Raw genomic sequence first — 17,835 nt, 5'->3', positions numbered from 1 at the left:
GACACCAATGCCACCCCCCCTGTCTTCCACCCTCTCACAGACCGTCATTTTGTTCTTTTCCTCCCTCCCCCTTCACTTGCTAAAAGGCAATTACATTTCTAACTTAATCTCCTTCTGATGAAAGATCACTGATCTCAAACATTGGGGTAAAGTTTTCGACCCCGCCTGCCGTGGAATCGTTGCGGGTGGGATAGAAAATTTGATGGACCATTTAAAGGTCAGCTGGCCTTGGACAAGAATTTCCCATCTCGGGACAGATGTGACCAGAAAACCTCGCCCATTAACTGCTTCTGTCTGCACAGTTGGTACCTGACCTAGTTGAGTATTTCCAGTAATTTTCTGTTTTTATTTTGGTACGCACCTCTATCTTGGAAATAATTCCTATTGTTACGCTGTGCAACATGGACTTGGAAAAGGTAATAAATAAAAAATGATTACATAGATAAAGGAACATAATAATAATTAGGGCCACTGAATTTCACAGAAAATGAATAAATCGCGAAATAGAATTAAAAGTCCTAAAATACTTGTCATAAGCTTGAACTTTTACTCATTCAATTACTGTACACGAATGGGTCTCACAATTCATTTGCCTTACATGGTATAATGTCAGTTTATTATAAAAGTCACTTTCACTGACTCACTGTGAGCAAGACCACAGAAGAATGAAGTATATACATTTTCAGGTTTTTTCTCCTAATATCACTGATCAATGCACTAAATGTATAGGATGAAAGGAATCTCATTTTTTTTTAGTTAAATCTGAAAATGTACAAGTGCTTTCCTGTCCTCAGACTTCCACTACCACTCAACAATTAGATTCTGCACTCAAGCTGTGTTTACTTACAACAATTTATTGCTTTAAAATGACTGGCCAACTTAAACACGGTTCCAGATGAGCAAAAGAGTATCTTGTGTTACATAAAATATCACTCCCGTCAGTTACGTGGATAGACAGGAAAGGCTGGGCTATTCTTCTTAGAGAAGATTAAGAGGGAATTTGATAGAGATGTTCAAATTCATGAGAGGTTTGGACAGAATAGATGGAGAACAATGCTCCTATTAGTGGATTGGTCAAGAATCAGAGGATACTAATTTATGGCAATTGGCTAAAGGAACAACAGTGAGATGAGGAAAAACACTTTTACACATCACGTGGTTAGGATCTGGAAAGGACTTCCTGAAAGTGTACTGGGGGCAGGTTCAATAAACGCCTTCAAAACAAAATTTGATAATTGACGAAACAGAAAATTAAATTGGGCGGCACGGTAGCACAATGGTTAGCACAGTTGCTTCACAGCTCCAGGGTCCCAGGTTCAATTCCTGACTTGGGTCACTGTCTGTGAGGAGTCTGCACGTTCTCCCTGTGTCTGCGTGGTTTTCCTCCGGGTGCTCCGGTTTCCTCCAACAGTCCAAAGATGTGCAGGTTAGGTGAATTGGTCATCTAAATTGCCTTTAGAGTCCAAAAAGAAAGGTTAGGTGGGGTTACTGGGTTACCAAATATGTGCAGGTTAGATGAATTGGCCATGCTAAATTGCCCTCAGTGTCCAAAAAAGGTTAGGTGGGGTTACTGGGTTACGGGACAGGGTGGAGGTGTGGGTTTAAGGGCCGTTGCAGACTCGATGGGCCGAATGGCCTCCTTCTGCAGTGTAAATTCTATGAAATTGCAGGGCTTGTGGGAAAACTGGGAAATGGAATGAGGTGAACTGCTTGTGCAGAGTGTCATAAGATGAAGGCGCAGAAATAGGCCATTCGGCCCATTGAATCTGCTCCGCCATTCAATGAGGTCATGACTGAACTGAAATGATAATCCTCAACTCCACTTTCCCACCAAGTCCCCATAACTGTTGATTTTCTTATTGATTAAAAATCCGTCTAGCACAATAAGGTTGCCTCTCATTCTTCTGAACTCCAATGAGTACAGGCCCAACCTACTCAACCTCTCTTCATAAGAAAAAGCCTCCATACCCAGGATCAACCTAATGAACCTTCTCTGGTCTGCCTCCATTGCCAGTACATATTTCCTTAGTTAAGGGGACCAGGTGTTATCACAGGTATGATGGGCTGACTGGCCTACTTCTGTAACCATTTGGTAAGTATATGATTTTAAAACAGCAATTCATCTTACCTATTATGAACAAAATCATAGCAGAATCGGCTGCTATGTTCAATAAACTTCCATATAAAGATAACGAGGAAGATGTTCAGGTTTTAATCTTGCTATGAGGGGTGGGGCGGTGGTTGGAGAGGCCGAGGCTGGAGTGGGGGTAGTGGGACATAGGCCAAGGTTGGAGGTGGCGTGGGAGGGTTAGCGCCGTGGGGGCCCAAGTGAAATCTTGAGCCGGATTCTCTGGTCGCCGACGCCAAAATCGCGTTTGGCAAACGGCCGGAGAATCCACGTTTACGACCAAATCGGGGGTGGCGCCCCTTTCACGATGCTCCACCCCCTCCAAAGCAGCGTACTCCAGGAGTACGCTGCGCCACGTACCGACGGCCTCAGGACATTGCCTGAGGACCCCCCCTCCCCCCCCCCCCCCCCACCCCCCCCCCCCCCCCCCACCCCCACCCCCGATGCTTCGCCCCCGACCGGCTGAGTTCCCGATGGGACGGGTCTCTCATGGTCTCATCCTTCGGGAACTCATCATGGCGGCTGCAGACTCAGTTCAGCACTGCCACAGTCAGGGGAGGGCCGATCCGCATGCAGGCGGGGGACATTATTAGGGGCTGGGACACTATGGGGGGGGGGTAGTCCGGGGCGCATAAGCCGGCCGAAGGGGGGAAATATTTAGCGGGCCGGATCCGCGAGCGGCCTCCGCCATGAAGCATAGCGTGACTGCTGCAGGTCGCCGCCATGCGCATGCGTGACCACGAACCCAACAATTCTCTGGGGCATATCGGCAGCTAGAGCCAGGTGCTCTACGCTGCTAGCCCCCAGCAAAACAGGCAATCGGTGGCTGTTTTGCGCCAGTTATCCTGGCGTAAAACGCCACCGTTCCCACGCCGGCATGGGGACATAGCCCCAGAATTGGAGAATGCAGCCCCTTGTGTGTAAGAGAGAGATATCTGTGTGTGTGTGTGTAAGAGACGAGTGTGTGTGCAAGAGATGTGTGTGTGTGTGTGTAGGAAGTCTGTGTGTGTGAAAGAAGTGTGTGTGTGAGAGGGGTGAAGTTGTGTGCGTGCGCCTGTCTGAAATGAGAATTCAGCTCTCCAGCAGCACTCCCAGTGTTAAATGAATTGTGAGCAAAATATCACATCACTCCTCCCATTAAAAATGCAAAAAAGGTAAGACTTGGAAGCATTTGATGAATAAGATAACTTTTTACTTATAATATATGTATACATATAAGAAATTTGATTGCTCCTCCTTCCACAAACATTTGAACCTTCCACCAACGATGAACAGTGGCAGCTGTGTGTACCATCTACAAGATGCACTACAATAACTCAACAAGGTTCCTTAGACAGCACCTTCCAAACCCACGACTGCTACGATATAGGACAAGAACAGCAGATTCCTGTGAACTTCACCACCTGAAGGTTCCCCTTCAAGTTACTCACCACCCTGACTTGGAAATAGATTGCCATTCCTTCACTGTCACTGGGGCAACATCCTGGAACTCCCTCCCTAACAGCACAGTGGGTGTACCTACACCTCAGGGACTGTAGCAGTTCAAGGTGCCTGCTCATCACCATCTTCTGAAGGGCCTAGCCAGCGATGCCCACATCCCGTAATTATTTTTTTTTAAATGAAAAGTATTTTATAAATTTGTTTTTGTATGTTTGTACCGATTGCGGCACAATAGCACAGTGGTTGGCACTGTTGTTTCACAGCGCCAGGGACCCGCGTTCGATTCCCGGCTTGGGTCACTGTCTGTGTGAAGTCTGCATGGTCTCCCCGTGTCTGCGTGGGTTTCCTTCGGATACTCCAGTTTCCTCCCACAAGTCCAAAAGATGGTGTTAGGTGAATTGGACATTTTGGATTCTCCCTCTGTGTGCCCGAACAGGCGCTGGAGTGTGGCGACTAGGGGCTTTTCACAGAAACTTAATTGCAATGTTAATGTAAGCCTACTTGTGACACTAGTAAAGATTATTATTATAAGATGTTTTTGGTGGTTTAATTCTTCACTGGAGGTTCCATCACTACTCTTGGGAGGTCAAAGGGCGGCATGGTAGCATAGTGGTTTGCACAATTGTTTCACAGCTCCAGGGTCCCAGATTCGATTACCAGCTTGGGTAACTGTCTGTGCGGAGTTTGCACGTTCTCCTCGTGTCTGCATGGGTTTCGTCCAGGTGCTCCGGTTTCCTCCCACAGCCCAAAGATGTGCAGGTCAGGTGGATTGGCCATACTAAATTGCCCTTAGTATCCAAAAAGGTTAGATGGGGTTACTGGGTTACGGGGAGGAGTGGAGTGGGCTTAGGTAGGGTGGAGGAGTAGGCTTAGGTAGGGGTCCCTTTCCAATAACAGGTGCAGACTCGATGGGCCGAATGGCCACCTTCTGCACTGTAAATTCTATGATTCTATGACTCTATGAATGTGGTTCAGTGGCTGGAAAGGTTTGGGAAACCCTGCCATTGAACATTAATTTGGAGGCTTGAAACCATATAACAATTAGGAATTTCAGCTTTCCACTTCACAGTTGACAATATAACCCTGGTATCTTTGAATTATGTAGCACAGCTGAAAGTTGAGTGAAAATTTGATGTTGAGGGTCAAAAATGGAGAATATTGCAAAGCTGTCAATTTTTGTACCATAGCCCTCTATGATCAGCAGGAGTTGTGCACTAAAGTCTGTACTTTTCCCTTTAATATTTGCTTTTATACACACATCATTGTGTGTGTCTGTGTATGTGTGTGTGTGAAACCATCACCCACCCTATATGCATTTCTGAGGTTTAGCTTGGATTATCTGAAAGAAATCTGTGTGATGATGCATGGGCCACTGTATATTCAGGTACAAAACACAGATCAGTTTGTGTGATAAAACCGTATCTTAAATCAATGATGACCAGATTTTGAAAGTTAAAGTTACACCTGGCCCTGATCATTAGAGTGTCTAACTATTCTTCAGTCAATCCATATTTTATCACGATCTTTAGGCAAATATTTTTGGCACTGTCAATTAATTCTGTGTTCCTTAAAGATGAACATAGTACATTACAGCGCAGTACAGGCCCTTCAGCCCTCGATGTTGCGCCGACCTGTGAAACCACTCTGAAGCCCTTCTACACTATTCCCTTACCGTCCATATGTCTATCCAATGACCATTTGAATGTCCTTAGTGTTGGCGAGTCCACTACTGTTGCAGGCAGGGCATTCCACGCCCTTACTACTCTCTGAGTAAAGAACCTACCTCTGATATCTATCTCTTATAGTCTTATATCTATCTCCCCTCAATTTAAAGCTATGTCCCCTATGTCACCATCCGATGAAAAAGGCTCTCACTGTCCATCCTATCCAATCCACTGATCACCTTGTATGTCTTAATTAAGTCACCTCTTAACCTTCTTCTAACGAAAACAGCCTCAAATCCCTCAGCCTTTCCTCATAAGATCTTCCCTCCATATCAGGCAACATTCTGGTAAATCTCCTCTGCACCCTTTCCAATGCTTCCAAATCCTTCCTATAATGCGGCGACCAGAATTGCACGTAATACTCCAACTGCGGCCGCACTAGAATTTTGTACAGCTGCAACATGACCTCATGGCTCCAAAACTCAACCCCTCCACCAGTAAAAGCTAACATACCGTATGCCTTCTTAACAACCCTCTCAACCTGGGTGGCAACTTTCAGGGACCCATGTACATGGACACCGAGATCTCTCTGGTCATCCACACTGCCAAGAATCTTACCATTAGCCCAGTACTCTGTCTTCCTGTTATTCCTTCCAAAATGAATCACCTCACACTTTTCTGCATTAAACTCCATTTGCCACCTCTCAGCCCAGCGCTGCAGTTTATCTATGTCCCTCTGTAACTTGTAACATCCTTCCGCACTGTCCACAACTCCACCGACTTTAGTGTCATCTGCAAATTTACTCACCCATCCTCCAGGTCATTTATAAAAATGACAAACAGCAGTGGCCCCAAAACAGATCCTTGTGGTACACCACTAGTAACTGGACTCCAATCTGAACATTTCCCATCAACCACCACCCTTTGTCTTCTTCCAGCTAGCCAATTTCTGATCCAAACTGCTAAATCACCCTGAATCCCATGCCTCTGTATTTTCTGCAGTAGCCTACTGTGGGGAACGTTATCAAACGCTTTACTGAAATCCATATACACCACATCAACTGCTTTACCCTCATCCACCTGTTTGGTCATCTTCTCAAAGAACTCAATAAGGTTTGTGAGGCACAACCTACCCTTCACAAAACCGTGTTGACTATCTCTAATCAAATTATTCCTTTCCAGATGATTATACATCCTATCTCGTATAAACCTTTCCAAGAGTTTGCCCACAACAGAAGTAAGGCTCACTGGTCTATTGTCTCTACTCCCCTTCTTGAACAAGGGGACAACATTTTACCAGATGCTCAGGTAAAAGCTGGACTAATTCACACATTGCAGTTGTTGTTACTCAAGACTTACTTTTTCATAAAACCTTTTTGCATTCATCCATTTAAATCCATTAATTTATAACCCTTAAAACGACAAATTATCACTCCAAAGGTGTCCCCCTCCCAGGAACAAAAGGCCTGAGCAGATACTTTCCAACTGCTCTCAAGTGCTCTTCCTTGTACCAAAGCTAAAATTTAAAACGGTTATTGCCCCCACACGGGTTGACCGTTGAGTCAGATTCTGCATGCTTATTGGAAAGAACATTAACCCAGCGTTTCACAAAAACGCATGCTGAAACAGAATTTCTGCTTTTCAAGCAGCTGGAGTATAATTAGTTACTTGATTTGCTCTAAGGAGATTAGACTGGGCACGGAAAGAGATTACAGTTACAGCACTTTTTGAGCAGCGCACAGCAATGTACCAGCGAGTAGAGCCTGAGACACACAGTGCGCTCGAGACAACTTCCAACACTTCCCCCGGGACAACAAAGAGACGCGGGGGTCGCACTGTACTACACGGTGGCTGAAGAAAAGCGAAGGATGAATTTGACAACACTGTACAAGGAAAGGAAGGCACCTGGGAGGCAGCTTAACAGCACAAGTCCAATTAACAGATTCGCTGTGTCTGCTGGTCACATGCGCACCCGTGTTACCTAGCAACAAGACAACTCACTAAAAGTTCGCCAGGAGGAATTTCAAATCTTTAGCTGTGTGGGGCTTTGTGCAAGGAAGAAAATATCGGTTTACTGAGTCATATTGTGGGGAAATACAGTAACACCTATCACCTGATGCATGGTTCATCTTGTGGAAAGGACACGCAATGCATCTTTTTTTATTTTTGCCCACAAAACTGCTTTAGATGCAGGAAAAATAGTGAACTTCTGTTGAACGGATTGCGGTTTATTGTGAATAGCGGAATTTAGCCAAACGGTTTCCATCAAGATGCATGACTTTTACCTGGTACTTTGCGCTGGTATCTTTATCCATTTTGCTTTTCAGATCCTATTTTGTAGGTTTGTAAGGGTAAGTAAGTGTAAAATTGTAAGAGCTATTCATGTTAAGTGCTAACTAAATTGTTGTTTTATTGCCCACTGAGACGTCGTTTTTACTTTAAAAACACCACTTTCTGGTTAAGTGTCTCCCAGAGTATTCTAAAATAGATGATACGTAATATTTCCTAAATATCAGAAACAATACTCTCAACTATATGATAAGTAATGTTAAGAGTTTCCATAAAAAACTGAATGTACATTTCCTCTCAGTAATCCGTTGAGCAAAGTTACACACATTATTCAGTTCAATAGAATAAATATTACAGTAACGGTTTGTTGTACTCCAAAAATAAAAAAAACTTTCCAAACTTGTGCACCTTCTTACCTTCTGAGCTGCATTGAACTATCAGCAAAGTTCCCAGCAGAAAGAGTGAGGGTGTCTGGCGGCGCATGCTGGAGCCCTGCGCTTGCACTCCTCACCAGCTCCTGCTCCAGCTGGCTTTGTAAGGAAAGGTTGTGGAACCTGGTTGATGTAGGGTTCAATCTGTCTCCCACCCACCCACCAACCCCCTCTCCTGATGCTAGCTGGGAAAAGGCGTGTTCGAAAGTCGGGGCATTGCCTTTGCACTGAAACCGTTCAGCGCTAAACCTCTGCGCACCAAGGCCCTGGAAGCAGCATAACGCAGAGCCGGGCTCCCCTAGCAGGGAGGTGTCTGCCAGTCCTGCTGAACCGTTATTAGCACAGCATTTAACAAACAAAACCTTAGGACAACAGACTGGCATGGCCAGCTTGAGAAATCTTCATTCCAACTTTCTAACTGGGACAGTTTGGCTCAATTTTCTTCGAATTTTGAATTGAAGATGCTTAATTCTGCAACATTAAGTAGGTTATGAAATAAGTTGGAAAGATTTTTATACAGCTGTTTTCTCTAAGTACGTCCCCCTTCTCCCTTAGGTGTCCGTTTGCTGTGGTATTGGTTACGTTATTTCCCCCAGATTGATAACTCGATCTTTTATCTGTACTGAATTCAAATGGTGCATGTTTCTATTTTACATTGTTTTGGTCAGCTGGATATATGCCAGTAATGCAGTGTTTGTTGGTAGTGTGTGTGTGTCTGCTTTACAATTCTGACAGTTGCAAAGCCTATCTGTTAGTTATCGCAAGAGACATAGCACATTGATTTGCCCGGTGTAGTGATGCAGGGGACTGTGTCTGCTATTCATGATCAGGGCGGCTCGGTGTTGGTACGGCACAGCACCGGGGTCAAGCCTTGGCGCTGCAGTGCAGCACGAGGGGCAGCTCAGCATATTCAATGAGCTTCCTGACACATCCCCACCACAAAGAGCAACCCACCCCACACCCTCCATCACCAGCAGCGCTCCTGTCTCCACCCCCACCACCGCCTCTCCAACACAACACATAGTCATCACTTAGTTTATCAAAATGGACAACTTTTTTTTAACAAGTCCTTCAACTCCCATTAAGCTCTGCTTTCTTTTCTTGCCCTTTTGTTTTACTGTTGCCAACTTGATGAAATTCTTGTCGTGGTTTCACAGCGAGTGTCAGGCTGACCAAATGTAACCAGCTGCGTTTCTTTATGAGGGCGGTGATAAAGCGGCTAATCCCAGTGCTGCCCCGGGAAGAGGGAACCAAAGGATAACGCCAAATGTGATTTGAAATAGTAATAACAAAAATGTGCACATTCTTTGCCAGAGAGGCTTGCACAAAGGAAGACACGTTGAATTGCACGGATCAATTTGCAGATGACCAGTTTTAAAGGTTGTTTTCCGCCATATACATATATATATATTTTTTTAAGGTCTGACGAACCCCGCTGACAAGACTCGTGCTGGCCCAGTTCCAACAACTTGCCCATTCACATGTTTAATGCATTTAAAATCCACCCGGATACTCAGTGTGCTAGTTTTCGTGCTCCACAGAGAAAACGACGATAATGCGAGTGAACATACTCAACACACATTTCAAAATAAATTGTTTTAAATCCAGACGTGCGGGACAGGGAACTGTGCCGCGATAGTGTAGCCGAAATTATCGCCGAACTGCCAGGCAAAGCTTTCCGCGCACCCGGCGAGGGATGAGGGTTGTATTATCATCCGCCCTGAGGTCTAGTTGACAAAAGCCTTTTGCTCTATTGTGCGTCTCTGAAATTAATGTGCCTCTTTCTGTTGTGTAACTATGTACATTATGCCAAACGTTCCTTTGAAGTAAATTATATGCTTTAAAAGAATTGAAGATGAATGGTGACCTATATGTTTGCTCGCCATAATGGAATGCTACTGTATAAGTTGGAAGGCAAATTATTCATTTTGAGTTAGGAATTCAGACAGTACCCATTCAATTCAAAGGATAAATCAAAACACCGTTATCTCTTAGTCTGTAGTGATTTGCAAATGAAATGACACTTTCTCCAGCTATTTCTTGGCAAGCTTACCCACTTTACTACCTTCCTCGTGTAATTGCAAATACTTACATGAAACCAATACATTAAAGGCTGTGATAGGACAAAGTTAAATTTTGATAGTCTTCGGACACAGTTCGTGTTAGTAGATTTATAAAAGGAGTGAGTCATTAATTCAGGGGTGCGGAACAGTAATCCTGGGCAGTCTCCAGGTCCTACCCTCCATAAAGGTGGTCATTCAGAATTCTGCTGCCTTGTGCCCGAACGAGCAGTAAATCTCACTCACCCAGCAGCCCTGTGCTCACTGACCGAGAAGGGCTTCCAGTTAAATAAGCTCCCATTTTAAAATTCTTGCCCTTGTTTTCAAACTGCCCCCCATGGTCTGGCCCCTCCCTATCTTGATAATCTCTTCCAGCCCCACAGCCCTCTGAGCTATCTGGCCTCCTCTGATATCGGCCTCTTGCACATCTCTGATGTTAATTTCTCTACCTTCAGCAATTGTGCCTTCAGCTGCGTAGGCCCTAAACCGCTGAAATTCCCTCCTAAGAGGCGACACCTCTTCGATCAAGCTTTTGGTTATCTGTCCTGATATCTCCTTTATGTGGCTTGATGGCTGAATTTGTTTGATAACGTTTCTCTGAAGGGCCTTCCAATCTCTCACTGCACCTAAATCACCTAAACACATGCTGGTGAGTCCGGCGGTCATGCAACGCGCTGGCCTTTTTAAAAGCATTGTATAAAGGCACTGTATAAAAGTTGTTGTCCATTGGAAGACTGAGGAAGTTTGCTCATGAAACATCAATGCCATTAAAAATGAAGCAGCTTGCATCTTCTTCCAGGTTTTCATCAAATGTTTGGATTTTATTTTGAGTTAAAGCTCTGCTAATTGAATGCAGTCCATTTACTGGCACATTCAATCCAAGGACATTCCAATGTTAGCGGTTTCTACCACATGTACCCGGATTCTGATCTATTGATACATTCTCCGTTCGGTTTTCTCACTCCACCTGCCTCCCAATTTGGAATTCATAAAAATTACATTCACTGGCTGAGAAGAGAATTCACCAGGCGATGATTTAAAAATCCCCCAGGACGTGCAGAATTCAGAAAAGGAAACACTCACTGTTTTTCACTTGCCAACCAAATCTATATTTTTGGTGAGGGTTTTTTTCATCGAATTTTAGTTTGGAAAATGCAGTACTAAGATTTGTCGCCTCACGCTTATTGTAAAAGGAAAGGACAAAGTTGTCATAAACTTGCAAAAAAAAACATTCAAATAGTTTAATCGTTATTCTGTTTTTTGTACAATTAACGCCTTAGTGTTTAAATTTGCAACTGTCAGAATCGTTTAGAAGGGGCAATAGATGTAACGGAAAATTAATCTGATTCTCCACATTTTGAGATTTTATTTTTCTCCATGATTCTATTGGCTCATTTACTCCAGTTAAATCTACACTAAGTCACTTTGTACCCCTCATACTTTTCAGTTTGACAGTAAACATGCTGCTTGTTCGGCTGCCAGTTGGATGAAGACCTGTGAAGTAAGATATGTCAACACGTGGTGCCTTCCTTTTTTTTACTGTTTTAGTGTGACGGGACCGCAAAAGAGTGCTTTTTTAAATGAATTTTGAAGGGTCAGTGCTCCTGAATAGAATAACTCATTTGAATGAATTGCTCAGTGAAAGCTTGTGTAATGTTTTCTGACTGTGCGCTGGCGTAGAGACTGATATGAATGCGGTCCGAGTTTAGTAATGGCAGAACTGGGTGTGGGGCTCGATACTTTCCCTTCCAGCTTCAGACGGTGGCAAATTCGCCGTTTTCTGCATTGTCGGCGGCACTGTGAATGAGATCTGTTAAACCTGAAAACTGTCCTGAAAGCAGGGAGCAAAAAATACTTCAATAAGTTAGCTGCACAATTAGAAAAGGTGCCGCTGAAAGACGGCTGTCCAAATGTTTCTGCTACTCCTCATTAAAGGTCTTTGTTGCATAACCCTGTACAAAAATAGGACGGATGTGACTTTCAGTGTCAAATCCTTAACGAACCGCTTCTTGCCGTGAGCAAAGAAAGAGTTAAACTGCATTTCAATGGGTCCCTGTGAGCACGATCCTGGTAAGAAACGATTTCATTCTGTGTTCAGCACTGTTTTTCGAGCAGTCGCTGTGAACATTGTAATTCTCAATTCATTCGCATTAAGGCAATTACTGTCTAAATTCACTGAAACAATATCCCCATTACAATTAGCCTCAATTGAACTGTGACAGTTCGTCTGTGCGCATGGAAACTGACTTAAGTCAAATCTTTTTTTAAAAGGTTCATTTATTTTGTTCAATAACGAATAAATGTCCAGTTATCTTATCAGGGAGGTTCGAAATTAAAGGGATTGACTTCTCTTGGGCTGTTATCTCTGGGAAGAAAGGAATTCCTCCTCGGATAAATTGAGACACTCTCCATGTTAAAGCAATCCTTTGAGATAACGAGGTTCGTGTCTGCACTTTCTTACATATCCATCCACCTCCCTTTCATTTGTCCAAATCCGGGGCGAACATCCTGAGAGGGCAGATTCGATCGGGGCATTCGAAAGAGAATGGGGATTGCCATCTAAAAAGAAAAATGTGCAAGATTACCGGGATAAGACAGTGGGACTGGGTGGAATGCGAGCCAGTGCAGGTCGAATAATAATAATCTTTATTGTCGCAAGTAGGCTTACATTAACACTGCAATGAAGTTACTGTGAAAATCCCCTCGTCGCCACATTCCAGGGCCTGTTTGGGTACACAGAGGGAGAATTCAGAATGTCCAATTCACCTAACAGCACGTCTTTCAGGACTAATGGGAGGACACCGGAGCATAGAACATAGAACATACAGTGCAGAAGGAGGCCATTCGGCCCATCGAGTCTGCACCGACCCACTTAAGCCCTCACTTCCACCCTATCCCCGTAACCCAATAACCCCCCCTAACCTTTTTGGTCACTAAGGGACAATTTATCATGGCCAATCCACCTAACCTGCAAGTCTTTGGACTGTGGGAGGAAACCGGAGCACCCGGAGGAAACCCACGCAGACACGGGGAGAACTCCACACAGACAGTGATCCAGTGGGGAATCGAATCTGGGACCCTGGCGTTGTGAAGCCACAGTGCTAACCACTTGTGCTATCGTGCTGCCCATCTAACCTGGGACCCTAGCCGCCAATAGTCTACTTCTGCACTCAAAAGATTATAATGTGATCTGTCCGTTTCCTTGAGCTGGACACTGCGCCTATAATTTGCCCACTGATTGAAATTTTGAGTCGGTTATTAATTTTTCTCTGAGCTGTGTTTGTTCCAGTGCACAGCTTCCCATTATGCATCTGCCTCTTCTCATTGCTCCTATTTAGTCATCAGTATCACTTCAGTTAGTGCATTTATATAGCACCTGTTAGCACCTTTCAGGACAGCCCAAAGGGCAGCCCATGGCGTATTCTTCAAGTGTTGTCACAGTTGTGAATAGGAAATGTGGTAACCAATTTATGAACAGCAAGCTCTCACAAATCGCCATGTGTTAATGACCAGGTAATCTGTTTTCTTTTAATAATGTTGACCAAGGGACTTTGGAGATAATTCCCTTTCTCTTCTTCAAAATAGTGCCATGGAACCTGTCATGTGAGAGTATCTTTAAGACATGGATGTTTAAGCAATGCACCTTTAAGAAAACAGTGATGTCAGAGAGTGGGTGGAGCTGAGGTTAAGTCAGCCATTTGGCAGTTTTTAGTTTTGCAGTTTGAAAAGAGCTTGGGAGTGTGTGTTTTGCAGTAAGCTGGATTTGCTGTGATGTCTGCCATGAAAGACTATCTCTGGATCATTTGGGTGATTTAAACTCATAATAAACTCATAAAAGCCTTTAACCTGATGAAATGAAAATCGCTTATTGTCACGAGTAGGCTTCAATGAAGTTACTGTGAAAAGCCCCTAGTTGCCACATTCCAGCGCCTGTTCAGGGAGGCTGGTACGGGAATTGAACCGTGCTGCTGGCCTGCCTTGGTCTGCTTTAAAAGCCAGCGATTTAGCCCAGTGAGCTAAACCAGCCCCTAATGTGATTCTGTTTAAAGGTGTTAAGTCTCTTGGAAGTTTGAAGGAACATTTTGAGGAATTATTTACTGTTGCAATATTTTCTGAGTTATCTTTGAAGTAAGGGCTGTTAAGAGATCCAATGTTTATTTCAGATGTTAAGTTGAGTTCATGGAATAAACTTTGTTTTGTGTTTAAAAACCCACGTGTCCAGGATTGTAATCCCACACCTAGGGAACAAGCCGTGTGCTAGGAAAAGCAACAAATACATTAAAGGGAGAGCTTGGTTGAACTCCATGATACATTTTGGGGTTCCGAAAACGCCTCACCCATAACAATTGGGGGCTCGAGGGTGATAAAAGTCTATCTATTAGATTGGCTTTTGTGAACTTAAAGACAGTGAAGGATTGTTGCTTTTCCGGTGTGGTATTTTAGTTTAAGTGGGGAGTGTGTTGTGGACAATGGCTCTTTCAGAGGCTCAGAGGTTTTTGGGGGTGAAGACTGTCGCACGCAGTGCTTTACGGACAGAGACGAAAAGCAGACTGTTGGGTCTGGCAAATACATTGCAGTTAACATTACCTGACAAAATGCGAAAAGGTGAGGTAATTATGGCGGTGGTTAAGCATTTAAAGTTGTCTGAGATAGAGTTTGACTCATGGGAAATGGCAAAAATTCAGTTGCAAATTAAACAAATGGAACATGAGAAAGAATTAAAGCAGCTGGAATCCGAAAGAGATAGAGAGGAAAAAGAAAAGGAGAGAGAAGAAAGAAACAAAGAAAGAGATAGAGAGGAAAGGGAAAAAGAGAGAGAGTTTGAACTTCGGAAAATGGCTCTGAAACATGAAAATCAGTTAAAATTGGCAGACGCAAAGGGACATGTACAGTTGGAGGAGATAGATAAGGATAATGAGACAGGCCGTCATAGTCGAAGACATGGTGGGGATCTATTTAAATATGTCCAAGCATTGCCAAGGTTTGACGAGAAGGAGGTAGATGCCTTTTTTGTTTCATTTGAGAAGGTAGCTAAACAAATGAAATGGCCACAGGACATGTGGTATTACTGATACAAACAAAGCTGGTAGGTAGAGTTGGTGAAGTGTTTGCATCACTACCGGAGGAGGTATCTGGAACGTATGAGGAGGTGAAGAAATCCATCTTAAGTGAATATGAGCTAGTGCCTGAAGCTTACAGACAAAGGTTTAGGAATTTAAGGAAAGAATTTGGTCAAACATACATGGAGTTTGAAAGACTCAAACAGAGCAATTTTGATAGGTGGATAAGGGCTTTGAAAATAGACCAAACATATGAAGCTCTCAGAGAAATCATACTTTTGGAGGAGTTTAAAAATTCAATTCCTGATGTAGTGAGAACTCATGTGGAAGAACAGAGGGTTAAAACTGCGAGATTAGCAGCGGAAATGGCAGATGATTATGAATTAGTTCATAAATCAAAGATTGGTTTCCGACATCAGTTTCAGCCGGTGAGGGATAGAAACTGGGGACATGAGAAATACTAAAGTGGTAAAGGTAAAGGTGATCTGATGGGAGACAATACAGAGAGTGTACCTCAGATTAAAAAAGAAATCCAGGAGGGTGGAAAAGAAATGAAAAGTTCCAGATGTTTTCATTGTAATAAATGTGTTGGTGGTTAAAGAAAAGCACTGGGAAGGCTGATGTGGTAAAACAGGATAAGATGGTGGGGTTTGTTAGAGTGGTAAAGGAAAGCCCAAGGGAAGCGAAGGAGGTGCAAATGATTGTACAGCCTGTTCAAGAAGTAATTGTTAAGAAGGTGCCAGATGTATTTAAAGAATTTACTTGTGTGGGTAAAGTTTACTCATGTGTATCAGGAGGAGCAGGCAAAGAAGTCACAATTTTAAGAGATACAGGGGCTAGTCAATCTTTAATGGTAAGAGATGAGGAATTATGTAGTTTGGGAAGAATGTTGCCAGAAAAGGTGGTGATATGAGGAATTCAGGGTGAGAGGAGTAGCATTCCATTATATAAGGTAAGTTTGGAAAGTCCAGTGAGAAGTGGTGAAGTGGTAGTAGGAGTAATAGATAAACTATCTTGTCCAGGAATACAGTTTATCTTGGGTAATGATATAGCTGGATCGCAGGTGGGAGTGATGCCTACTGTAGTTGATAAGCCATTGGAAAATCAGTCAACTGAAGTGTTGAAGGACGAATATCCTGGGATTTTTCCGGATTGTGTAGTAGCAAGGTCGCAGAGTCACAGGGTAAGACAAGAGGAGAAATCAAAGAGTGAAGGTGAAGTTGAAGTGCAATTATCAGAAACGATTTTTGATCAGATGGTTGAAAAAGAACAAGAATAGGTGGAGGATGAGGCAGATATTTTTAGTTCAGGAAAATTGGGGAAGTTACAACAGAAAGATGTAGAAATAAAATGAATATATCAGAAAGCATATACGGAAGAGGAATCTGAGAGTATATCAGAGTGTTATTACCGTAAAAATTATGTCTTGAAGAGAAAATGGAGACCTGTACATATGCAGGCGGATGAAAAGTGGGCAGAAGTTCATCAAGTAGTATTGCTGGTAGGGTATAGAAAGGAGGTGTTGCGAGTTGCACATAAGGTACCAGTGGGAGGTCATTTGGTAATAAGGAAAACTCAAGCTAAAATCCAGAAACATTTTTATTGGCCTGGACTACAAAAAGATGTAATTAAATTTTGTCAACAACACCCATATAGACTTAATCCTTTAAAATTGGCACAGGTTAACAGAGAGATTGAGAGTGTGCTTCAAAATGGCATAATTGAAGTGGGTTGCAGCCAATGGAGCTCACCCATAGTGATGGTACCTAAACCAGACGGTACCCAACGGTTCTGTGTGGACTGTTGAAAGGTGAATGCAGTTACAAGAACGGACTCTTATCCTATCCCTTGTTTGAGGGATTGCATTGAGAAATTGGGACAATCTGCTTTTATTTCCAACTTCTAGACATGGAAAGAACATTTCAAACATCGTATGGAGTTCTTCGATCAACTTCAGGAGGCGGGTTTGGTGATGAACCTAGCCAAAAGTGAATTTGGAGAAACCCGAATCACTTTCCTTGAGGAGTTTCCGATACCCTTAAGATGAAGGGAGGCAATGCGATCTCTTAACATGAATGAATTTGATCGAACCTTTGTGCAAATGTTTTGTGGTGTGATTACTCCACTGATGGACTTGCTAAAGAATCCTAAAAAAATTAAATGGACAGCGGACTTTCAACAGGCATTTGACTGCCTGAAAGCTGTGATCACCAATGCTCCTGTATTGGAGAATTGCAAGGGACTCTGTGGTCAGATTGAACTGAAGTATCTGATTCTAAAGAGAAATGCCGAGGAGTAGAGGAATGGATGGATCGTGCAGAGACTTTGTTCAAAGAGACTGTCAATCGAGAAGGATTTCGGTTGGAGGAAGAAGAACAAAGAAAAATGGACCATAATATTATACCTGTTTGCGTGTTGTTTTATTAAAAAAGGAAAAGGTATATTTACTGTGTACATTTCTTACTGGATGGTGCAAAAGTGAAAAATGAAACCATCTTGAAGTTGATGGGTTTTTTTTTTCTTGGGGGGAGGTGTCATGTGAGAGTATCTTTAAGACATGTATGTTTAAGCAATGTACCTTTAAGAAAACAGTGGTGTCAGAGAGTGGGTGGAGCTGAGGTTAGGTCAGCCATTTGGCAGTTTTTAGTTTTGCAGTGAGCTGGATTTGCTGTGATGTTTGCCATGAAAGACTATCTCTATCATTTGGGTAATTTAAACTCATAATAGTAAAGCCTTTAACCTGATGTGATTATATTTAAAGGT

At 43.2% G+C, this 17,835-nt stretch overlaps 2 protein-coding genes across 4 annotated transcripts in view; one reads left to right on the top strand and one right to left on the bottom strand.

The window, feature by feature from the left end:
- LOC140389325 (low-density lipoprotein receptor-related protein 2-like) overlaps positions 1 to 8,089 on the bottom strand; it is a 534,533-nt gene extending 526,444 nt beyond the window's left edge. For both annotated transcript variants that reach the window (XM_072473491.1, XM_072473499.1), the window contains exon 1: positions 7,938 to 8,089. In XM_072473491.1, coding sequence (XP_072329592.1) covers positions 7,938 to 8,004 — 67 coding nt within the window. In that variant the 5' untranslated portion in view covers positions 8,005 to 8,089. The remainder of the gene's footprint in view (positions 1 to 7,937) is intronic.
- Positions 7,260 to 17,835, top strand: part of LOC140389349 (coiled-coil domain-containing protein 89-like) — a 109,766-nt gene continuing 99,190 nt past the window's right edge. The window contains exons 1-2 of one of the 2 annotated variants that reach the window (XM_072473516.1): positions 7,260 to 7,583; positions 11,460 to 11,513. In XM_072473516.1, coding sequence (XP_072329617.1) covers positions 7,503 to 7,583; positions 11,460 to 11,513 — 135 coding nt within the window. In that variant the 5' untranslated portion in view covers positions 7,260 to 7,502. The remainder of the gene's footprint in view (positions 7,584 to 11,459; positions 11,514 to 17,835) is intronic. The other variant, XM_072473523.1, reaches the window with a different exon arrangement.

The sequence above is a fragment of the Scyliorhinus torazame genome, chromosome 2 (assembly GCF_047496885.1).
Source record: "Scyliorhinus torazame isolate Kashiwa2021f chromosome 2, sScyTor2.1, whole genome shotgun sequence".
Classification (NCBI taxonomy): Eukaryota; Metazoa; Chordata; class Chondrichthyes; order Carcharhiniformes; family Scyliorhinidae; genus Scyliorhinus; species Scyliorhinus torazame.
Note: the sequence above shows the minus strand (reverse complement) of the source record. Positions and strands in the feature narration are given on the sequence as shown.